At 40.9% G+C, this 25,862-nt stretch overlaps 2 protein-coding genes across 8 annotated transcripts in view; one reads left to right on the top strand and one right to left on the bottom strand.

Moving 5' to 3' along the window:
• Positions 1–2,926: 2,926 nt before the first annotated feature.
• Positions 2,927–25,862, bottom strand: part of LOC118415498 (deleted in malignant brain tumors 1 protein-like) — a 79,326-nt gene continuing 56,390 nt past the window's right edge. The window contains exons 6-10 of the mRNA XM_035820158.1: positions 10,169–10,483; positions 7,749–8,054; positions 5,003–5,311; positions 3,836–4,153; positions 2,927–3,144 (exon numbers count right to left, since the gene is read on the bottom strand). Coding sequence (XP_035676051.1) covers positions 3,140–3,144; positions 3,836–4,153; positions 5,003–5,311; positions 7,749–8,054; positions 10,169–10,483 — 1,253 coding nt within the window. The 3' untranslated portion in view covers positions 2,927–3,139. The remainder of the gene's footprint in view (positions 3,145–3,835; positions 4,154–5,002; positions 5,312–7,748; positions 8,055–10,168; positions 10,484–25,862) is intronic.
• LOC118415155 (alpha-aminoadipic semialdehyde synthase, mitochondrial-like) overlaps positions 24,912–25,862 on the top strand; it is a 24,947-nt gene continuing 23,996 nt past the window's right edge. For 6 of the 7 annotated variants that reach the window (XM_035819528.1, XM_035819532.1, XM_035819527.1 and 3 more), the window contains exon 1: positions 24,913–25,071. The gene's annotated coding sequence lies outside the window, so the exon portion shown is untranslated. Of the gene's footprint in view, positions 25,072–25,862 lie in introns of all 7 variants that reach the window. The other variant, XM_035819526.1, reaches the window with a different exon arrangement.

Here is a 25,862-nt window from a genome sequence, read left to right as displayed (position 1 = left end):
ATTGTTGAACCCGTAATGAGATGAAGAAATATTGTCGCCCGGGGTGTATCAGGCGAAATGAACTTGTGAAATTCATTTTCAGAAAAAACCTAATTCACGGGTGTGACTCCTTGTGGACAGAACGGTGTCTTAAGCGAAGGGCACCACCTGCCATACGTGTTTTGGGGAGGTCACGTACGCGTCCACCATGTATTTCTGAAAACGTTCAGGCGGTACATGGTAGGCGCGTCGCCCATACTGGCACGTACGGGGGGCGAATCCGCAGCCCAATGGCACACAAAGTTTGCCTGCACGTAAAATTCTACGGTGTGTCTGCGTGCGCCGAGATCCGTCGGATTCCCTAAGACTTCGTACGGAGAGGCTGTACTTACAACTTACGGATTTCAAAAGATTGCCCACGTTTTGGCACGTAGACAGCACGTTTTTGCACGTTCGGTGGGTTGTGCCCCTAGCGTAAGGTAGTGTTTCAAATTCAAGGAAATTCAATTACCTGTAATTGTCTTTTTCTTACACTTGATTAACACGACGTGTAATTATGTTAATATGATTTTGACATGTTCATTATTTCTGATACACCCCTGGAGGTGACTTCATTTATTTCATTACGGCTTTGACAATACAACAAGGTAAATTTTCACAGTTACCGGCGCTAGAAGTTGATGAGTTTCTTAAGGCAATCTCAAAAAGCAGGGGATTAGTGTCGATGACAGGATTAAAGAGTACGTTGTCCTCGTGAGACTTGTGCTTGAGTACGACAGGCTCCTCCCCATAGGATGGAACAAAGGCGGCCCTCCACTATACTCCTGGCCTAGCAACACTATACCACTTTTGAAATTTAGTGTATTTCTTCGTATTTTCCTGGTTAGGTTTGCTAAATTCATGAAAGCTCACAGATTTTTGTGCCAAGCGTCACTTTTCCAGTAGGCATTGTCTACAAAAACTTGTGAATGGGAGATGATCAAAACATTAGTCGTTTCACTACTACACAACAAAAGGAATCGCTATTATTCTTGGAATATTTGACACCCTCTGTCCTTGCAAAATGAGCCTATTTTCATGAAAATAGCGTAACTGTCCCTGTTTACTTCATGAATTACAATCAACTTGTCAGAAAATAAGATTGGCTTTTCAGTAGCCGCATCAGTCACACGGTGATTCACATCAATCAAATCAATACCATCCCCGTCTTGTATTCAGCTAGAAGAAAGGGCACCACTGGCAGAGTCCAGTCCCACGTGGGGTGCATTTTTAAAATTCAATTTTCGACCGGAGTTATTGTATGTGACATCCATTTTAAAAGGCCATTCTCGCACGGGGTTTGATGTTTTATAGAATTCACTTTTGGAACAGTCCATTTTTGCATTGTGTGGAAGATGTTTGAAAAAAATGCAGTATTTGTTCGCAAATGTTGCCGGTATATTTTCGAGTCTTCTTTCCGTAGTACTTTATTTTTTTCCCTCGTCTACATGACCGATAGTGCTGAAAAAAAGGTGCTCGGATTTTTTTAGCATCGGCATGTGTACTTGAGAGGGGGCCGCGATCATATGCGTAATCAACATCATATAGGGTATTGTTCCATACCTCTTGTAAGGTATTTTATTAAAATTTCAATTGGAAGGGAAGTGAGTGGCGGGGACATTATACATCTTTGTTTGACTCCGATGTTTACTTGAAAAAGGGTCAATCAGAGCATTCTTATGTATAACCCTGCAGAAGGGTTTTTATACAGGGATTCGATGATCTTGATTTTTGGTAAAAATGCCGTAATGTCTATGGGTTTTCTAGGCGATCAAATACCTTCTCAAAGTTTATGAAAAACACATAGAGGAAGCTATTCCATTCCTGAGTCTGTTCTTGTCTATGCCTAAACATGAAGCCGGGTTGATCAGTACTCATATGGAGTTGCTGAAAATGCGGCGGAGGATGATATGTTACCCTCTTGTTACAGTCATGTACCGTTGCACTGGTCAATCTGGGACTGGGGCGAGGCCCGCCCTTTCTAACTCTTGTGACTCTTAAACCACGTATGAAATGGCCACCAAATTTTCAGAGAATGATGGAAATAATATATAATGATTTTAGGACGTATAAAATGACATAATTCTGACGTCGTCAATTTCCCTGTATTGCTATGTTTGGCTAAGGCGCAAATGCTTATCTCTAATAATCATATGTGTTTATTGCTACATATGGACACAGAATGCGTCATAACGAGTTCATATCTTGAGTAACAACTAAGATTAAGACAATTGTTATTCCCTTCAGAGTAATATATTCAATAGGAAGCTAAGAAAGATTATACACGTATAAGAATGAATTCACACCATTATTATAGGCATTAAAATACACTTGAGATGAGTTCTTGACCTTGACCCATAAGTTTAACCCAGTGTATTCACTAGTGACATTTGTCTTCATTGAAGTGCAGACACAAATTGTGCCTTAGAGCACTTACAAGAATAGTACAATATAAAATAAAGTTATCAACACATTCATGTAATACCAACAGCATTCTCATGACCTCTTACTAGCTTAATTCTTTGTCATTCTCTTGGTCCTGATTGCTTGGATTGTCTTTGAGCTTGGTGACTGTCAAATGACTGCAGGTAAAGTAGCAGACACCCTGTGTCGCTCGATTAAAGTAACAAGTTGCAGAACAGTGTTGGAGGGGCAAGCCACCATATATGATTGACTTGAGCAAGAATGTACAAAGCAATAGTTTGCTAAGCTATCTTCCGATTGGCCATTGCTGATCATGCCACTTGAACTGACCTTAACAGGCAACTAGACGGATTTGACAAAATAAGTTTTTCAGACAACAATTAGACAGCTGTCTAGTGATCACTAAGTTTTCCTTGACGTGAAACACACGTGCACCGAGCCACGTGTACTGAAGGCTTACTAAAGTGATAAAACTGTGTTCTGCTACCAGATTTGATTGAAGAAGGCGGCACAGTTGCCCCTCAGTCAATGCTTTTCTGGGTCCACCCTTCATGATCGGGATAACGTGTAGAACATGGTCTCCTGGGTCTCGCTAATGTAATTGAACTTGCCCAGCTGTGGCTGTGTGTTCTTTTACAGCGGATTGTAGGTGGCAAACCGATAAACATTCGGGGGGTAATCCGGCCTGCCGCTATCGTCATCCTGAAAAGAGAAACGAAGTAGATCGTTTCGGAGTACAACAAACCGATTTGAATAAGAATTTCAGAAAATGTTCTCATAGTTATTCAAGTCAAAGTCTAACATGACATTGCAGCAACTAGATATATATGGTTTTGGAAATCCCAAATTATCTTTAGCGTGACTTTGCCTTACCTTTGTTTCTATGAAAATCCCAATTGTCTTCAGCCTGAATTTGTCTTACATGGTTCCTATTGGAACCTAAAAATTGTCCTCATTCTTAGATAGTGTATGAAAGACCAGTCTCTTCCAGATCACTCAAGTGTCACTGACAAAAACTGGTGGATTCCAGTTGAAACCATATCCAGTTGCTTGAGTTACTACTTTTTGGATAACATAAGCATATTTCACTTGGAATTTAGCTTTCTTAGAAAAAAACTTTATTCACGTCCAAATCCAAACTCCAAGCTTGCTAAAAATGAGTAATCAACAACAGTAATCAACTATCCTAGCCATAGTCGGACGTAGCCCTTGTGCCTTCTATCATGAACAACGAACCAAAACCCTAAAACATTACAATTACAATATGTGACAACAACATTACATTACAATTACAAACATCATTTGTCGAAGTATGAGGTCATGGGACTAAAGTTGTTACTTACTAGAATTGTACTACTAATAGTATATCAAGATTCATTACGTAAGTTCATACCTTCGCCAGGCACCTTGCAAACCACGCCGGCGTCCTCACCGTGCCCACAGTTATGTGAGCCCCATCCGTTGTGGCTGCAGTCACCGATGCTTGTCTCGGAACCCACGCAGGCCAAGTTGTTCAGCCAGATCTGACCTGACCCCGCCCCGAAGGCTGCTTGAGATCGGGCCTCGGCAGCGCTTCCGTATCCCAGCTGACGACAGATCACGTTGGCGTCGTTCATGTCAAAGTCGTCGTCACAGACGGTCCCCCACTGTCCGTCATAGTGCACTTCAACCCTGCCTTCCCTGGAAGAACTTCCACCTACTAGTCGGATTGCTGAAAAAGACGGCATTTAATCTGTTAGATAATCTGTCTCAATAATACTTGAGCTAAATATGTTATGTTTTGGTTCAATTTTTGTTTTCCTGCTACATCACACATATTCCTGAGCAGATATTCTCCATCGGGAACGGAGTACCGGCACAAAACCGTTTTTCCCCTATTGGACTGGTCCAAAAAACAAGACCTGAAAAAATCATTGGACCTATTCGAGTGCAGTAGAGTAGAGTCTAGAGTCAACCGTACAGAGTCATTAGCCTTGTAGGATTTCAAAACGCCAGTGGGAATCGGATACTCCACAAAATAGATTTCTTTGTAGCCAAATGTTCAATTTCGAGTTTCGTCCATTTGCAACTTTTCACATAATGAATCAGGTCCTGTTTCAGGACCTGATCCTCTGGACATAATCCTCTGGCATGATCCTCTGGACATGGACTGGACCTGGGCCTAAAGGCTCTGTACCGGTACCCACCCCTACCAAGCAACTATAATGCTGTGTTATGGGACACCCTTTACCATCCAGTCGCAATGTCTTACTTCTTAACTTAATACAATGTAAACCGACTGTTAAACAATGAACAAATCGTAACATGGGACAACATGGAAGTTACCATTGAGAGACAGGTAAAACTGACAACTTAGTGACTTTTCATAGAGACGTGCAAAATGAACCATCAGAGTCAGCATATATACTAATAAAAATAATAATCGCAATGCAAAATCACTGTTATTGGACCAGATCATCAAAGTCAGAAACCATCGGGTATCAAGGGGCTTGTTGGTGTCCTACCTTCAATAATGTATCTTAGATGTTGGACAGAAGTAAAAAATAAACTCTTGACTCACCGTTCGAGCAGACCACGCCAGCGTCCTCACTGTGGACACAGTTATGTGAGCCCCATCCGTTGTGGCTGCAGTGTTCGATGTTTGTCTCGGAACCCCCGCAGGCCAAGTTGTCCAGCCAGATCTGACCTGAACCCATCCCGAAAGCTGCTTCAGTTCGGGCCTCGGCAGCGCCTGTGTATCCCAGCTGACGGCAGACCACGTGGGCGTCGCTTATGTCAAAAGCATCGTCACAGACGGCCCCCCACTGTCCGTCATGGTACACTTCAACCCTACCCTCCCTGGACAAACTTCCACCCACGAGTCGTATGGCTGAAATAAGACGACATTTAATGAGCATAAGCCCCGCCCCTGTTCGATCTCAGGTTCTATTTCAAAACCTCGATCAAAAACGGCGCGAGTTGGAGACACATGGCCACCGCCGCTATTAAGCTGATGATACAGACTGACTTTGATTTAGCTTTAAGGGCACTGAAATCCTCTCAGAACGGGCGAAATGCTATGCATTCTTTGTGAATGGCTACATCCACTGGGTAGAGTCGTTTGAGGAGGGGGGTATATAGCGGTATTGAAGAGTGATATAATTTCAGTCAAAGCGGGAAGCGCTCCATAATATTACCTGTAAGAGTGCCCGGTTTCTGACATACGGTCGATGCAGGTGTAAAACTGGGTACGTATATTAGTGACAGGTTTTCTTCCGCTTTTGTTGCATGGCATGTGCATACATGCTCATTAGGAAAAAAAAACAAATTAAGAAGAAAGTAGCTCGGTCACTCACAGAGAGGGATCCGAGAGCTTGTACATCATGCCAAATATAAAATCCTACTACAAAGTCCACTGTTTCTTCTTCGCATACTGCTTTACATGTACATACAAGGAACAAAGGAACAAAGTAAGCCTATGTAGCGTATGCATATAACAAAGTAATGCTATGTTACTCAGCTGGTGTAGTCTTCGACAAAAAAGTCAAAGCATTTTTCTTTGGTCATTCCTGTCTCAGTAGGGCTGTTTTTGACCGAGTATTTGAAATAGAATAGGGGATTCTATTGGTTCGATATGGCGTTTGCCTTGAAGGGTCCATTGGTTATAACCTGTCGGGCGACCTGAAGATTTTTTTTTTCTATTTGTTTTGGACAGACGAGGACAATTGTGTGGCTCATTCGACACCCCCCCCCCCCTTCGTATTTTCAAAACGGCTTATCGTACGATCACCAAATTTGCAGGGGGTTATATGCTTGTCAAGTTTTATGAATCTTCAAATTTTCATATCATTATGACGTAATATGACGTCATTAATTGATTTTTGGGGCTAAAACGGGGATTTCCCACAATACCTAAATAATTCTCACAAAAAGTTACCAATAAAGGTTTCTTATCAATATTTAAGTGTTTCTGTTGCCAAAAGCTGACGGAACGACGTCAAAATGACGTCATAAAATGAAGCCAGCTGTAGTTTAGCTATCCACCATCTTGGATTATCAAACTTAAATGTCTTAAGATAATTTTTTTTTTCAACAGTATTCTAGGAAAATTCACCCAGTTTGGTTGTTCTTGCGCAAGCCGCTTGGGAGCTATATGACGTCAAAGTTGCCGCGGGCACTTTTAGTATAGAGTCCGTATATATTAATCGTAATGCAAAATCACTGTTATCAGTCAAAGTCAGAAGCCATCGGATTGCTGAAACCAAACAAAATGCTGAAAACTTAACAATTTCAAACTAAACAATTTCAGTACAGCATGTCTAACACCTGGAATAGTTTGAAACTGAAAGGACAAAGATTTTACCACATTGTTCATGGATTTACTATAGACTTTTTATCATTTGTGAATCATCTGTATATCTTTTTATCCTGTGTTATGTCGTGATGTGTTATGTGTGTCAAAAATTAAGGACCACAGGAAGAATAGCTGCAATAGACGTATTTGGTACAATGAAACCGCAGTACACCATTGTTGAGATACCGTAAACGACAACATCTTACTGGTATCAGGGCTTGTTTAACCCTATTCAGACCGGGCTTTCTTGGTCAACCTGAGACCGGAAAGGGGGGGGGGGGGGTACTTTGAACCCCACCCCTTCTAACTCCTGTAACTCTTTTAACGACTTATCATATGGCCACCAAATTTTCAGAAAATGATGTAGACATACTATAAATGCATTTAAGTTCGTGGGGATTGAATTTCGCGGTAGCGGGAAAAAGGACTTTTCGCGGTGGTTTTAATTTCGCGGTAACACCATGCCCTGTAGTCTCTTATTGCCATTGGAAAATGTTCGCGATGGTTTTAAGTTAGCAGTGAAGCGGACAAGACGAAAACCGCGAACATTAAACCACCGCGAAAGTTTCTGCATTTACGGAATTTCGCTTATTTTGCCAGAAAATGATTGAACCTCCATCCGGCCAAGACGGAGTACTCCGATATGCTTAGAATATCAAGATAAATTGAAGAATGTGTATCTATTACCATTTACCTGTACGAAGAATGTAATGTATTTCCAGTAGAAGATAATTCATAGAATACTACCTACAAATGTTACTTAAAAAGATAAAAGTTTCGGATTCAGATACATGTCCTTTCTGCGAAAAAGAAGGACTTTTGTATGTGATGGAAAGCGAATCTTCTTATGCTTTGCTTAAGATAGACAATAGACAATTCAAATCATATGTGTAATGGGCTTGTCACAACAATTGTAACGTGACTTTCTTATGAATAAAAAATAAATAAAAATAAAAAACAACTCTTGACTCACCGTCCGCGCAGACCACTCCAGCGTCCTCAATGTGCCCACAGTTACGTAAGCCCCATCCGTTGTGGCTGCATTGTTCGATGTTTGTCTCGAAACCCCCGCAACTCATGTCGTCCAGCCAGATCTGACCTGACCCCCGCCCGAAGGCTGCTCCCAATCGGGCCTCGACAGCTCGGTATCCCAGCTGACGGCAGACCACGTGTGCATCGTTCATGTCAAAATTGTCGTCACAGACGGTCCCCCACCGTCCACTATGATACACTTCCACCCTGCCCTCCCTGGACGAACTTCCACCCACGAGTCGGATGCCTGAAAAAGACGACATTAAATAGAAACTTCACAACATTTAATTTTTCTTCATATCTGGTTTTGAATCAATTTTTTTTTAGCTCACCGCCATCAAGAACTTAGTCGTTTTCGGCTGCCTTGTGGATCCATGTAATGTCTCTTGCCTAATGTCTGTTCTGGCACAATCGATAAATGCAAATACGTCCATATTTCACTACCAGCCTCTTGCTCGGGTAACTTAAGGCCTGTGATTCGATTGAGCTCCCTGGGGAGTAAAAAAGGGCGTGTCCCCGCAAGGTAACCAGGGTGATGGCACCGAACATGAATTTCGAACCACTCCGTGACCGCAGGTGACCTCCAGGACGGCCAAGTTTTCAGAACGGTCCAATGCCATAATGTAATGTTACATTGCGAAAACAGGAACTCACTTTGTGCACTCTAACTACTTTTAGAAAGACGTCTGAGTGCTATCCGTATAAGTTATTGATGAAGATTTTATCAAATATTGAAATAATTCGATGCGATTAAGAATACAAGCCCCCCGGAACCCGCATAATGGTACCGCCCGAACTGTGTTCGATGTAAAATGGTTTGAAAACGACGGCTTTCATTGACAACGGCCCAAAGTTTCGCGAGCCATCTTGCATTGTCAACTTTATGGACTTTAGCCTCGGTCAAAACAGCAGCATTGGTGACAAATTTAGTGTATTTCGAAGTATCAGCACTTGTTTGTTAAAACTGTCCGCGGCTATTTTGTTTTTGTTTAAAAGTATTTTCACTGGAGGTCATTTTGAACGAAAATTAGGAAGAAAACAATCTTTTTGCTCTTTTTGGCCTAAAAAGTTAAGATTCCTTCACTTTAAGCAAAATAGCCGCGGACAAAATTAATCTAAAGGAGGTAAGCTCTTATCTTGATGAATATATAGGCTAAATGTGCTGTCCTCGCCAAGGCTTGGACATGTAAAGTGAACGATGTTTTTTTAAACCAAAATTGGTATTTCTAACCCCAAATTCCATCGACTTACATAAAACTCCACCAGTGTCTAGTACATTTCAAACTGTTCAAGCATTGTGTGAAGTTTCATCTTGATACGACTACGCGACAAAAAAGTTATGAGGATTTAAGCGTTTTAACATAGCTACACGCGTGTCACATGCCTTAAGTTACCTGAGTGGGGCTCAAGATCGTATATTTACAATATCTGATTTGGCCTACCCACATAACAAATAGCAGGACAATCCAATCAGGTATTCTCGAGTTGGCGTGCTGACAGACACCACCGGGAAAAACACAAGGAGACTTCAAAATCTTCGTTTCTTTGAGATGAACAACGGACTTAAACTTTGTTTATGTTGATTTTATGAATGATACCCTCTAGGAACCTCAAGACTTATACGGGCGTAGGAAGAAAATGAAGTTTGGCAAGACAATATTGCATACATTATGACATATAAGTGGTAGAGAAGGTTGAAGAATTGACTAAACATTAAGAAAAGTAAATTAGGTGAACAGTGGATTCGTCGTTCTTGTTCTACATCTTGTTCTACATCTTCTTCGAGTATGATCGAAAGCTTTTTTTTTTCGAAAAGGACAATAATTGACGCGTGATGTCACCATACATTGAATCGTATCAATATGGTCTAATGAAAAAACATCATTCATAATGAAATACAGCAAATATATTCAAAGCTATAACGTTATAACGCAAAGATACAAGCAGATGTTCCGTGTAAGACTTCACCAAAACATCGCCAACAAATGCAGCTAGCTGCGCGCCCGTTGCAACACCTCCTAATTATAAATGTCATGTGATAATAAGATTATGTTAGATATAAAAGATATATGGAAACAAGTGTAGTTTAGCAAGCAAATCTCAAAATATATAAAACCCAAATTAGTGAATTTTGTCAAATATGCCTTTCAGATACCCGTTGCCATTTTTCTTTTTATTGTAGATTGTTGCCTAGAATATTCTATGGAAAGTCAAGTTTTGTTGTCCTAAGAAAAGCCGTTTAGGAGTTATACGACGTCGAATTTGGCGCAGGCACTTTTAGCCCCCACCCCCCCCTCCCCGTCCCCGCGTCTGAATTTGTTTGTTATTTACACATCAAGTTAATAAAGACTCTTGACTCACCGTCCGAGCAGACCACGCCAGCGTCCTCACTGTGCTGACAGTTATGTATGCCCCATCCGTTGTGCCTGCAGTATTCGATGCTTGTCTCGGAACCCCCGCAGGCCAAGTTTTCCAGCCAGATCTGACCTGACCCTGCCCCGAAGGCTGCTTCAGATCGGGCCTCGGCAGCAATTACGTATCCTTGCTGACGGCAGACCACGCGGGCGTCGTTGATGTCAAAATCGTCGTCACAGACGGTCCCCCACTGTCCGTCATAGTACACTTCAACCCTGCCCTCGTTGGACGAATTGCCTCCCACAAGTCGCGATCGGACGCCTGAAAATGGAAACTTCCCAGGTTCATGGTTCTATTTACATCTTTATTCCATTGAAATCTATGTTCATTTTGAGCTTACAGATATAAAGAACTAACTCAATGTCGGCTGCCTGGCGGAACAATGTAATATCTTTTTCATCAATATTGTCCCAAAATTGTGTATCAAAAAAGTACCTCAAATAAACGTTAAGTCGTAAACATTGCACTACTGTAGCACGCCTGTTGAGGGCCCATGATCGAATAATTACAAGGTCTGATTAAGACTTAACTTATTATCAAATATCAAGACAATTTATGCAGCTGATTCTAATTTTTGTGTTGGAAATTACAGATCAACTATTTCAAGAATTTATCCAGGTATTCTCGAGTTAGCTTGCTGATAGTCACCATCGCTTAATTTAAATTTATACTATCAAAGGCGGTGAAGACGTGTTACGGAGGCTTTTGATTGATTTGTATAAAAACATTTTAATGCTGAGGAGCAGGATGTGGTATCTAATACAGATGAAAGAATACCTTACCACATATTGTTACGTCACAATACTCCCATGTCGTGTCGGGATCCGTGGTGTAGCACCAAACTCCGGGTGAGCCGTCAGGATTCCGGCAGTAGTTGTGCTCCAGTCCGGATGATGGGTGATTGGCAGGTGTCACTTTGTGTCCATGAGGTGTCTGGCTGTCCCAGCGCTGGCACGTCCTACCTGTTGGGGTCACAGAGACTTCCCCTCGGTAGGACGCTCCATTTCCATAGAGCTTCGGACAGACATCTGGTTCTGATAAGAGAAATCTGGTATTTGAGTAGGTTCAAAAATATTTGGCTGCCAGTGCTTGTAGCTGCTTTCTATACAGCGGAATAATTTCTAAGGTTAGTAAAATACTTTACAGTGCACTGGAACTAGGCGTCACAGATTCACAGCGCACTGGAACTAGGCGCCACAAACTAGAAAGGCTTACATTGGCTTGAGAGCAAATACAGCATATTTCAGCCATCTCCCTCCTCATGCAACAATAGACTGTTCCATTTGAAATCACCCATGTGAAACATTACTTTAACTAAAGACGGTTTAACCCAAAAATGAATCTTACAAAATCCCCCCGTGCAATTATGACTTGAGTGGACCTCATGTGAATTTGCACAATAGACCTGTCCAGAAATACCCTTACTGAAAACATGGCCTTTTGAATAGGAAACCGAGTCCAACATTGAATTAAGCAAAAAAGGTCCCCCGTGCACGAAAATGTAAAATAGACCCGTCTAAAATTACTTCTGCTCAAAATTGAATTTTAAATCATCACCCGTTCAAAATTGAATTTGAAAAAATTCCCCCTCCGTGTGCAAAAATGGACTCTTCCTGTGATACCCATATGTTAAGTGGAGCAGTCCAAAAATACATCCGCTAAAATAGGACTTTTACATATAGTCCAAAGTCCAAAAATGGATTCTAAAAAATGCCCTCCCTTCGTGAATGAATGGACTCTTCCAGCACACCACATGTAAAATTGCAAAATAGACCAGTCCAAAAATACACCCACTAAAATGCTTTACATAATCTCCAGTCCAAAGATGAATTAAAAAAATGAATCCTCCGTGTAAAAATGGACTCTTCGAGATAACACGCTGATTGGCTGCCAAATCCACCTCAGGATATTGATTCAGGCTAAGCGATTGGTTACCTTTTTCATTGTTATATAATATATAAACATACATACATCTGCACACCTCCAAATGCATATGGGGTCAACGACCTTGAGGTCATTGAACCCTTTGGCCATTGGAAAATGACTAAAAAATCCTAATCTCCAAGCAGATCCTACGGTGGCATAAGATAGTATCAAAAGCTGGTAGAGGAGTGAAGCCGGCTTAGGAATGTGTTTCCAAGCAGATCCTACGGTAGCATAAGATAGTATCAAAAGCTGGTAGAGGAGTGAAGCCGGCTTAGGAATGTGTTTCCAAGCAGATCCTACGGTAGCATAAGATAATATCAAAAGCTGGTAGAGGAGTGAAGCCGGCTTAGGAGTGTGTTTCGCAACCGGCAAATGCACACCTCTTAGCTGACTAAACTCCTTGGCCAGTTTAGGATCTGCTTGGAGATTTTAAAAAATCTCCAAAAAATCATTTTGAAGCGGTTCATGCCAAAAATCACACATGGGTCATTTGAATAGATATCTCACTCACTCACTTTCTAGGGCACCCCTGTACAAAAGTTTTTGTTATTTGGTTGTAAAACCAGTGTACAGGAGCCAAAAGTGTACTTTTCTGTCAAAAAATTACAAAAAATAGCACAATCAAGCATTTTGTTGTACTGTTTTTTATTTATTTATTTATTTATTTATTCATCTCCAGACATGTGTATGCCAAAACTGTTATCAAATCCATGTGCGCATAAGTGGAGGACACTCCTATGCCAAATTTCAGCTCAATTGGTTGTAAAACCAGGGTACAGGAGCAAAAATGTCCTTTATATGTAAAAAAAAATGGTAAAAACATCGCAAAATTAGGCATTTTGTTGTACTATTATTGAATCTATGTGGGCATATGATCAATGTACATCTGCGCCAAATTCATTCATTCAGTTGTAATACCAGGGTACAGGGGTCCAACGTATACAGTTTTGGTCTAAAAATTACGAAAAAAAACTCAATAAGATCATTTTACGGGTAAATACGAAAAAAAAACGCCTGTGGGTATTGGCCCACTTTAAAAAAATCCATCTAAATACTAACCGTGTTGGCATACATGCAATTTAAGCGTTTTATGCCAGATCATAGACGAGGCTCTCACTTATAGATAACTTTGTATCGCTTCAATTTCTACTTCTTCACATAATGAAACAATTCCTGCCTCCACTTCCCCATACGACTATATGAAATGCTGGAAAAAACATGAACTTGTCTAACCACCCCACCACCACACTTACACCAATTGTGTGGTGTTATTGAGTTATCCTCCTCGGAGCATTTCATCAACAATGCCCCTGCAATTCCAAAACTAACCACTAAGAGGCCAAATTAATTGTAAGTTCTTCCAGAGCATAATAACTATCTCACACAAAAAAAGTATCCCAATACATCATAAGCTACTTCACATAGCTTTACTTACAACATAAAAATGAAACACCTTCTGTCTTACCATTGCCAATTCGCCATCCACCAGAAGGGAAAAAAGTGCATAAAGCCCTTCACAACACCTAACCATGTTACAAATCTCATTGCCACCCGTCCACAGCTTCCTAAGATATTCGCCGCACACACAAACATCCACAAAACAAACACTCCTGCCCATCCACATCAAATAGCTCTAAGGCTGAAATTCAAAACAAATGAACATCTGACATACACCTATCCACCACATAAAAATTAACACCACAGCAAGTCCAGGTGCAAAAATATAACACAAAACGTGTTGCTGCAGTACCAAGGTCAACCAGCAGGTGGCGCAAAATCCACATCAGCACCACCATCACCACCCCTACCCACCCACCGAAAACCATTACAAACCTTCCAACGGTTCTTGAGATACCCCCCACATAAGCTCCAGACTGAAAACAATATAGCAACAATACCTCCATCTTCATGGAGGTAAAACACCAACACGATGATGTGAAGTGAACTCTACTACCTTATCTGTATACAAAGCTGCAACAGAAAATGAAAGGAACCAACCGTTTTTATCCATGGCTGTAGTCTGGAGATCGGGCTTAGGCTGTAAAGTGCCTTGATCCTGGCAGATGGGGCTGTCGACAAACACGTAGGTTAATTTTTTCCCCTGCACTGTCGCTTCGCATAGTTCATCCATTGAACTGGAACCTAAAAAAGCAAGATTAAGAACGAGGTTTAGGTATAGAGTAAAATTGAATATTGGACAGTTGCAGTATATAATATCATGTCTAAATCCCCCGACCACAAAATTGACCGGAACATGCTGGTTCAGTAAGTAACAACTTGCAGAGGATGGGAGAGTTTATACAGCGTTGTCGATGGTTTCCTTTGATATATAAAACACTTTGGATGGTCAAACTACAGTAAACCAGGTAATGTAGTGCTACAATATATATATAACGTACTGCACTCCCCAACGTCTGCATCTGCATATATACCCCCAAATGACCCCGCGAGGGGCAAAAGTAGGGGGGGGGGGGGGGGAGCTGAGGCTCCCGGGTTAGGGTAAACGTTGTTTACTATTGATGAGAGAAAGGCCGAAAAATAAATATAAACAAAAGTCATTAACAACAATACTTGGGTACTGAGGGGTTGAAGTGCAAGTCCTAATTTCCCTCCCTCAGTGATTTAGGTAGGACACGGAGAACGCATAATTTGAAGCAATGGTTGAAGAATTTGGTTAATTGTAATGGTGAGAACTGATAAAAGCTCCTTGGAGAAACGGACCATTTGTACAATGTAATTCTAGGTTGAGCACATAATCATACAATCTGTGGGATAATCACAAGGAGAAGAACTACAGAGTACTAGATGTGTGATTTCGCCATCAGAAAGAGAGTAAATGTCGAAAATATGTCCTACATTCCTTGAAAGGTTGCCGAAGAGAATAAAGCGAGGATTACTGTGTAATAGGCAGACTTTGGCTACGGCAAATTATGTCACGACAATACATCAAGTTATGGCACGGTCACATACGTCGTGCGATTGCCGTACGATCGAAAACGACTACATTCTTGGAATAGTCGTGCATACAAACTTTAGCTGTATCTTTATGAAAAAATGCCGTCTTATATATATATAGCTTAGACACTTGATGATAGTTAATTCGTTCACAAGTCGTTTGAGGACCTCGTTTGTTTGTCTATTCCTTGTTTAACGAGGAGGAAAGCAAATTACATAACGGCGTTTTGCGCTTTGAACGAATCTATCTACACTTTGTAGTGCCATCTAGTACAGTTTGTATATATGGAATGACGCAGCCAAATATGACTATCATGAAGACCCACGCCGACATGTTCTGATTCGCGTTCACCAGTACATGCCAGTAAATAAATAGCTAGTTTCATCAACATGGACGTGCTCAAGAAACTGCCCGTCCCAGGTACTTTAAAAACCTGAAATGACAACCTCGCGTTTTTTTACACACCCTGTTGCAGAGGAAATCGGTCTGTTGCTCCTCTGACACTTTGTTTGTTTACACGCTTCAGCCAGGTTTTAAAGATTAGATTACACGCTTGAAACTGCACTGAGTACAAAAATCTTTCGCCGCATGCTCACTACTGGTTGTTCCTGAAGGTTTTTCTTCTGTTATTGGATGAAGAAGCATTATTTTGAAACGTTTCATTATGCCTTTGTTCTCAACTTTTCAATGCCACCCCCTTGCTCCATGGTGTGTTTAAAAAAAAAACTATCATAGCCCATGGACGGATTATGAACGGATTGTCATGATTTGATCTGTTGTTTGTCGTTGTTTTGAAAAGGAACGCAATAATGGGACCCTTCATAAATCCTATAGAGGATTTAGCTTCCTAGCTATACATCACAGTCAGGTCTGATCATAAGATACAGTGTTAGAATACACTGAATTTAGTCTTGAAAATTCTGCTCCACCAGAAAGTCAGAACAATCTAGTTGATAATCATGGTTTTCCATCATCGTTTCAGAGCATAACAAAGTCTACGTTAGACATCATGTTCTGCTATATCATTCCACCCTGTGATTCTCACACCCTGAGCCTACTTCCTCGTGCGGAAAGACTTATTATTTACTATGATATCGATGCCAATTAATGTCCGTCTATATAGAAATAAGATTTTCCTCAAGGGATGGAATAAGATTAACATCTAAAACTCGTAATAGGAGCAAAATACCCTTCGAATTGCCCGTTAATTTTTTTTCATAAACCTTGTTAAACATTACAGTCGTGTCGTTGGCTAGTTAGGCCCCCTCTCCACCAGTCGGATTCCCTACGAGTTCGTAAGGAGGCGGTACTTACCACTTACGGATTCCAAAAGATTACCCACGTTTTGATACGTAGACAGCACCGTAGTATTTACACGTACGGCGGGTTGTGCCCTTAGCTTTACAAACCTGAAATATTAGTACTCTGTGGTAGAGTTTTATCCATGAGTTTGAACGTTAACATTTGGTCTTGGTCGAACCTTTTGTTTGTTTGGTTTAATAAAGCTGCGTTCGAATCGGACGACATTTCTAGCGCTATCGTAAGCGTAGGTCACATTTCTAAACCGGGGCCCGGTCGGGTAGCTTTCGGGAGCCAAGAGAATGATGTAAAAGACATCAAAATATACAAAATGTCACAATAAGATGCATGGGCATAGTATGTGTACATTTCTAGGTATACATTTTAATTCTTAGTTTCTTAAAACATCCCGGCGCCTGGCCCCGGGTTTGGAAATGTGTCCTAAAGCCTAAAGTACTATGCACGAAACCTTTACTTGTTGATCTACCTGATTGAATGACGCAGCAGAATACGAGAATCATGAAGACCCACGCCGACATGTTGTGATTCGCGGTCACTAGTACTTGCCAGTACAAAGTTGCCAGCTAACAGTTTCATCAACATGAACGTGTTCCGTCCCAGGTTTTGCAAATACGTGAAATGTCAACTTGGTGTTTGCTTTTTCGACACATCCTGCTGCAGAGGAAATTGGTCTGTCGCTTTTCTGATACTTTGTTTCTTACACGCGCTTAAGCCCTGAGATTTCAAACTTAGACTAGAAAGGCCGACATTTGCTTAAGAGCAAATACAGCATATTTCAGCCATACCCCTTCCCACGCCACCCACGCAACATTGGACTATTCCAAATCACCCCTGCGCAAAAATGGAACATCCTCTTACCAGTACATTATCCCCCAAAGTGGACTGGTATTGTGAATTGATTCCAGGTAAAAACAGAGCTTGCTTCTATTTTTCAGAAAATGACAATAATCACACCTTCCATTTAGAAAATTTTCATCATGACTGAAAATTGTTGAATGACTTCATGTAATGTTATTAACAATTTTCAGTACGATAACTAGGTGTAAATTTAAAAAAGTATAAGCTCCTTGTGATGTGGGTACATTTATTATTGCAGTGAACTTTTTTTATTCAAGTAGGGCATACGATTTAATAATTATCAAGCAGGTGCAGGTACTGTAGGGGCGTTTGTTTTCTTCAAGCTGTAAAACTGTTAAACTGTTTTACTTTGTATGCAATCAGCCATCGAGCCTATTCTTATTTTAGTTTAACACCTCCCTGCCAGACCCGGAAGATACGATTGAACCTTGTTCGAGGATTTATTTTCGTCTGTCTGGTCAGTCTGTTCACCCTGGCGCTGAGAGTGTTTTATTGGGCTGAAACTCTGGCAGTTTAAAGTTACTTACGATTTAAATGTTCAAAGTTTATGTCAAACAACAACAGCACTAGGAAATGTGGCCACTATAGACAGGTGGTCACTATAGAGAAAATGCTGATCTATTGACTAGGAGCCGTACGTTACACATGATTTCAGTACACTGATCATTAATCATATAAACATTGCACAGGTAAGCCAATTGTTTAGATGTACAATTAAGTTCAAATAATTCTGAAGAGAAATATTGATGAGAAAATAATCATTCTCGCCACTGTCTAACTTATAATTACGTATCAAAACTAAACGCAGATTTTCTAACTAACGCACCTTTCGCCGACTTCATCAAAGGACCGCCGGCTATCAATCAAACACGGCTGTTGATTAGACTTAGAGTTTCAAACAGTCATGTGCTGTGTGCCAGTTGACAGCGAACTTCATGCTACGTGATGTTTTACATTGCTTGGACCTTCTTTCCTACAGCGGTGCTTCTACAAAATATTTAGACTGTAACACTGAGTCCCACATGTTTTATAGAATAGAATTTGACGCAGAACAGCGTTTTTTGCTGGGTATTTTTCTTGAAACATGTCCGTGGGAATATCAGCGAGGCGGCGACGTAGGGATATCAGACCGTCAACAAAAGTCGCACGGCGGCTAACGGCGCAGCGAAGATACTAGCGCTATAAATAAGCGCTTCAACTAAGGATGGCAACCCGTACAATATTTTTGTATACTGTTGAGCTAAGTAAAGTTTGTTGTTTATGATGTTTTAGTTGTCTTTGAAGCTTGACCCGAAATATTTTAAAGTCAAACTGCTGAAGAGAAGTAAATGACTGCTACGATTATCGTAGATATGGCCCTAAAAAACTGATAAAAGAAGCCTTCTCAATAGTCTAAAATGCAAGAGCTTCCGGGGGGGTTACCCCCCCCCCCCCCCCACAGTGGCCCTGCCCCTGGACCCCGCCAGGGACATTCGGCGGCCCCCGGACCCCTGTCCGACGCTTTGAAAAAATCCTGGCGAGAAGTCTGTACGGCCTGAGTCTTCAAGTTAACGTATTGTGTGGTCCCGCTTATGAATATTAATTAGCCTTCGCTTTCCTCTTCGCTGATTGGCTGAACCATTAATTGAATTAACTCTTCCTGTCAGCTAGACGCAGGTGCAGATGTCAGCTCTGTGGGGTGAACGTCCGAAAGGTCATGGCATGGAGAACGAAAGAAAACCAGTTTCCCCCCAAAAAAGTGCTGTGATTTAGCCTTTTACAGTGCTTTATGCCAAAAAATTCACTTGGATCATTTTACCAACTATCTTATGCCTATCTATACCAAATGTTACTCATACCAGGGTACAGGGGTGCAAAATATACCGTTATAAGACCGTCAACAACAGTCGCACGGAGCTAACAGCGCAGCGAAAATACCATCGCTAGCGTTTCAACTTCGTACAAGTTATAAGTACTGTTGAACTCAGTAACGTTAAAGTTTGTTTTTAGTTGCCTTTGACGGTTTGACCTGAAATAGTGTTACGCTAAACTCCTGAAGAGAAGTTAAGTGACTGCTGCGATTATCATAGATATGCCCCTAAGAACTGATACAATATAAAGCCTTCTGAATAGTCTAAAATGCGAGAGCCTTAGGCGGGCTTCGCTCCCCCTGGCGGGAACACTGCTATATACGGGATCATGAGGCCCCGCTTATGAATATTAATTAGCCTTTGGCCTCCTCTTCGCTGATTGGCTAGGTCTTTGATTCAATTAACTCTCCGGCTGACGCGCACAGGTGTGGCTCTGTGCGGGGTCACGGAAGGTCACGTCAGGAGGCCAAAAGAAAACAAATTTCCCCTCAGAAAAGTGCCAAAATTAATCATTTTAAAGTTGTTTATGTCAAAAAATTTACTTGAATCTTGTTACCAAGTATCTAATGCCTACCTATACCAAATTTCAGGTCATTTAATTGTAATACCAGGGTACAGGAGCCAAAAGTGTCCTTTTTTGGTCAAAAATTGGCCAAAAATCGCAAAAATAAGCATTTTGTTGCACTGTACACCAAAAGTGTTATTGAATTTATATGAAGGGATTATCAAGGCACATCTGTGTCAAATTTCAGCTCATTCGGTTGCAATACCAAGGTACAGGAGCCAAAAGTGTCCTTTTTTGGTCAAAATTGGTCAAAAAATCGCAAAAATAAGCATTTTGTTGTACTGTACACCAAAAGTGTTATTGAATTTATATGGGGGCATTATCAAGGCACATCTCTGTCAAATTTCAGCTCATTTGGTTGTAATACCAGGGTACAGGGGCCAAAAGTGTCCTTTTTTGGTCAAAAATTGGTCCAAAAATCGCAAAAATAAGCATTTTGTTGTACTGTACACCAAAAGTGTTATTGAATTTATATGGGGGTATTATCAAGGCACATCTCTGTCAAATTTCAGCTCATTTGGTTGTAATACCAAGGTACAGGGGCCAAAATATACAGTTTTGGTCTAAAATTGACCAAAAAATCTCAATAAAATCATTTTAGAGGCAGATATGAAAAAACTGAGAAAAAAGAATCAAGGTATTGGACCATTCTACCCCTGTGCCAAATTTCAGGTCATTCGGTCCCGGAACGGCGGAGATGAATCACTTCGAAGATTTGACAGGAGAAAGAAGAAGAAGAAAGAAGAAACATTACGAATACTAGAAAGGCCGACATTTGCTTAAGAGCAAATACAGCATATTTCAGCCATACCCCTTCCCACGCAACATTGGACTGTTCCAAATCACCCCTGCGCAAAAATGGAACATACTCTTAACAGTACATTATCCCCCAAAGTGGACTGGTATTGTGAATTGATTCCAGGTAAAAACAGAGCTTGCTTCTATTTTTCAGAAAATGACAATAATCACACCTTCCATTCAGAAAATTTTCATCATGACTGAAAATTGTTGAATGACTTCATGTAATGTCATTAACAATTTTCAGTACGATAACTAGGTGTAAATTTAAAAAAGTATAAGCTCCTTGTAATGTGGGTACATTTATTATTGCAGTGAACTTTTTTTATTCAAGTAGGGCATACGATTTAATAATAATCAAGCAGGTGCAGGTACTGTAGGAGCGTTTGTTTTCTTCAAGCTGTAAAACTGTTAACTGTTTTACTTTGTATGCAATCAGCCATCGAGCCTATTCTTATTTTAGTTTAACAACTTCCTGCCAGACCCGGAAGATACGATTGAACCTTGTTCGAGGATTTATTTTCGTCTGTCTGGTCAGTCTGTTCATACCCTGGCGCTGAGAGTGTTTTATTGGGCTGAAACTCTGGCAGTTTAAAGTTACTTACAATTTAAATGTTCAAAGTTTATGTCAAACAACAACAGCACTAGGAAATGTGGCCAATATAGACAGGTGGTCACTATAGAGAAAATGCTGATCTATTGACTAGGAGCCATACGTTACACATGATTTCAGTACACTGATCATTAATCATATAAACATTGCACAGGTAAGCCAATTGTTTAGATGTACAATTAAGTTCAAATAATTCTGAAGAGAAATATTGATGAGAAAATAATCATTCTCGCCACTGTCTAACTTATAATTACGTATCAAAACTAAACGCAGATTTTCTAACTAACGCACCTTTCGCCGACTTCATCAAAGGACCGCCGGCTATCAATCAAACACGGCTGTTGATTAGACTTAGAGTTTCAAACAGTCATGTGCTGTGTGCCACAACGGTTGACAGCGAACATCATGCTACGTGATGTTTTACATTGCTTGGACCTTCTTTCCTACAGCGGTGCTTCTACAAAATATTCAGACTGTAACACTGAGTCCCACATGTTTTATAGAATAGAATTTGACGCAGAACAGCGTTTTTTTGCTGGGTATTTTTCTTGAAACATGTCCGTGGGAATATCAGCGAGGCGGCGACGTAGGGATATCAGACCGTCAACAAAAGTCGCACGGCGGCTAACGGCGCAGCGAAGATACTAGCGCTATAAATAAGCGCTTCATCTAAGGATGGCAACCCGTACAATATTTTTGTATACTGCTGAGCTAAGTAAAGTTTGTGGTTTATGAGGTTTTAGTTGTCTTTGAAGCTTTGACCCGAAATATTTTAAAGTCAAACTGCTGAAGAGAAGTAAGTGACTGCTACGATTATCGTAGATATGGCCCTAAAAAAAACTGATAAAAGAAGCCTTCTCAATAGTCTAAAATGCAAGAGCTTCCGGGGGGGCTTCGCCCACCTGGGTCCCCCCCCACAGTGGCCCTGCCCCTGGACCCCGCCGGGGACATTCGGCGGCCCCCGGACCCCTGTCCGACGCTTTGAAAAAATCCTGGCGAGAAGTCTGTACGGCCTGAGTCTTCAAGTTAACGTATTGTGTGGTCCCGCTTATGAATATTAATTAGCCTTCGCTTTCCTCTTCACTGATTGGCAGAACCATTAATTGAATTAACTCTTCCTGCCGGCTAGACGCAGATGCAGATGTCGGCTCTGTGGGGTGAACGTCCGAAAGGTCATGGCATGGAGAACGAAAGAAAACCAATTTCCCCTAAAAAAGTGCTGTAATTAAGCCTTTTACAGTACTTTATGCCAAAAATTTTACTTGGATCATCTTACCAACTATCTTATGCCTATCCATACCAAATGTTACTCATACCAGGGTACAGGGGTGCAAAATATACCGTTATAAGACCGTCAACAACAGTCGCACGGAGCTAACAGCGCAGCGAAAATACCATCGCTAGCGTTTCAACTTCGGATAACAAGTTATAAGTACTGTTGAACTCAGTAACTTTAAAGTTTGTTTTTAGTTGCCTTTGACGGTTTGACCTGAAATAGTGTTACGCTAAACTCCTGAAGAGAAGTTAAGTGACTGCTGCGATTATCATGGATATGCCCCTTTTCTTCCGTTTTTGAGGCTACCAACTTCAATTTGCTGAAGACTTTTGTAGCCTATATAGGAAAGTCGTGTAAAGTGCCTTGAGAACTAAGAACTGATACAATATAAAGCCTTCTGAATAGTCTAAAATGCGAGAGCCTTAGGCGGGCTTCGATCCCCCTGGCGGGAACACTGCTATATACGGGATCATGAGGCCCCATTTCAATTAACTCTCCGGCTGACGCGCACAGGTGTGGCTCTGTGCGGGGTCACGGAAGGTCACGTCAGGAGGCCAAAAGAAAACAAATTTCCCCTCAGAAAAGTGCCAAAATTAATCATTTTAAAGTTGTTTATGTCCAAAATTCTACTTGAATCTTGTTACCAAGTATCTAATGCCTATCTATACCAAATTTCAGGTCATTTAATTGTAATACCAGGGTACAGGAGCCAAAAGTGTCATTTTTTGGTCAAAAATTGACCAAAAATCGCAAAAATAAGCATTTTGTTGCACTGTACACCAAAAGTGTTATTGAATTTATATGGGGGCATTATCAAGGCACATCTGTGTCAAATTTCAGCTCATTCGGTTGCAATACCAAGGTACAGGAGCCAAAAGTGTCCTTTTTTGGTCAAAAATTGGTCAAAAAATCGCAAAAATAAGCATTTTGTTGTACTGTACACCAAAAGTGTTATTGAATTTATATGGGGGCATTATCAAGGCACATCTCTGTCAAATTTCAGCTCATTTGGTTGTAATACCAGGGTACAGGGGCCAAAATATACAGTTTTGGTCTAAAATTGACCAAAAAATCTCAATAAAATCATTTTAGAGGCAGATATGAAAAAACTGAGAAAAAGCATCAAGGTATTGGCCCATTCTACCCCTGTGCCAAATTTCAGGTCATTCGGTCAAGGAACGGCTGAGATGAATCACTTTGAAGATTTGACAGGAGAAAGAAAGAAGAAGAAGAAACATGACGAATGCAATATATTTCACCATACTATGTATGGCTGAAATATAATGATGAATGTTTCATTTCGCCTTTATTCTCAACTTTTGAATGCCGACGCCCTTTTCTTGCATAGTTCCTTTGAAACATAATGCATGGGAGCATTATGCACGGACTGTCGTAGCTTTTGCTCTGTTGGTTGATGTTGTTTTCAAAGGAACGTAAACAGAGTTAATTTCGCGGTAGTGTGAAAAGGACTTTTCGCGGTGATTTTAATTTCGCGGTAGCGCCATCCCGCGAACTTAAATTTATCTCTGAGCTCAGCCTCAATTTATGATTTTGCTATGGTAATTTGCTATTGAATACCGGTCTCTTACCTGCATATCACCTGCTACTACAAGAAGGCGTCTGGTCCAGGTATATATTGTTCAGTAATTAAGGTCGAGATGGGGATGGTAAATAAGGTATCGTCACCTCGTCCTGGTTACTTTTTACGCTGCTGTATCTACAGGCAAGCTTACTTTTAATTGCAGTAAATTATAATCTGCCGTCTGAAAATCTTTTCAAGTGATTTATCTAAGATACGAGCGATAGTAATTTTAGATACGATATAAAATTCATATGCTCTTTTATATGGAGGTGCACGTGATCGTCAGAATACGCTGTAATGATTAACTAGTCCGTGCGACATTAGATATATTTGTAACGGGAAAAAGAGGCTATGGGGCCTAATAAACATACACTACTTACTGAGACTCCGTTAAAAGAGCTAATGGTTACCACTCAAAAATGACCATTATACTTTACCCAGATCTCTAGATATCAAAACCGGAGGTTCAGCTGCAGTACCGTAACCTAGTCACTGGGGGCCCAAAATCAAGACCTCAGCAAAACCTCAGTGACATCAACTATCCATCCAGGCCATCTCGAGTGATGCTCTCAGTCCACAAACAAACAAACATATATTATATACACCGTGAGACGTAATGTTTCACAAACACTACCGAAAACATAACCCTCTAGAGAAGGTAACAAAACCTTTGTTTGCGAAGACAGCAAACATGACAAACAATCAAACAAGAGCCGGAAAAATCCAGTCGGAGAGCACATGCCACTCAAGATTATCCAACTCTCGCGCGATCTCGCGCAGTGTTGCTGAGACTTCAAAATTATACAAACGCTAGAGAAGTAGAGAACGCCTAAAATAATTTGGGACCAACAAATACCCAATTAGCCCCCAATAATTTCTGCTCGAAACTTTGGGATCCGAATTTCCGAAAAATGAACAAAACATCTGGGGGTGTCAAGGTGGTGTAATCAGGGCGTGTCGTGTTACATAAGCTGTGATTGGTTACCTGAAATGACGTCACGTATCAAAGTTCATTAGAGGTCATCACAACAACGTGGGGAGGGCAGCTTACAGCTCGGCCTGAATGTCGCACGTTCTTTTGCCAAAATAAGAACCAGTCATCGAGGTAATTCGATGTTTTTTTGTCGTAGGAAATGCTGAAGGTTGATCTGGTCACCTTCGTGTAGCGAGATTGGGCATGAGAATGCCTTATGGGATAAATTTGTAAACAGCCGTGTGGTAAACTATAGTTTGCGCAAGCTAAAGCATTTTACACTAAATTAAGTCGTAACGTTACATGCATAATTTGAAACTTCCATTCTGCTAGTCCTTGTATGTGAGATCATTTCGTACCAAGTAGGGCTTCGTCTGGTTTTAATTTCAAAATACCAATTTAAGCTGAAGTGTTTGACCAAGGAGGTTGCCTGTGAATTTGTAACTTGTTGTTGTTGTGAAATCATTTGGGCCAGCTAGCCGCCATTTTGACTGATCTTCAGTGCACGTGTAATGATCCCTTGATCCAACAGTCACAAAATTATGGCGACTTTTAAATACGGTTAGTCTAAGCTACTTACGCGTTTGTTAACCCGTAACCATCATCATCGCCTGGTACGCAAGCTACTGTTTATGTTTTGGAGCTGGTCTATCCTGTAACACAGGTTGTATGTTGATTTTAATTGCTGCCCCTAGGCGCTGATTCAATTGGAATTCCAATGTAATTTACATTGGAATTCCAAAATTCAAATTGAATCAGTGTACAAAATACTTTTCTGAGCCAGTGTGCAACCTGGGGATAAAACTATGTTGCACAACTGAAGTTCAAGTTGCACCACCTACAATTCACTAATTTCGTAGGTCACAACACAATGTGTGGCTTATATGCAACAGAGCTGCCTGATCAGTCCATTTATTTCTCCC

This window comes from Branchiostoma floridae, chromosome 5, assembly GCF_000003815.2.
Source record: "Branchiostoma floridae strain S238N-H82 chromosome 5, Bfl_VNyyK, whole genome shotgun sequence".
Classification (NCBI taxonomy): Eukaryota; Metazoa; Chordata; class Leptocardii; order Amphioxiformes; family Branchiostomatidae; genus Branchiostoma; species Branchiostoma floridae.
This window is presented reverse-complemented; position numbering and strand designations above follow the sequence as displayed.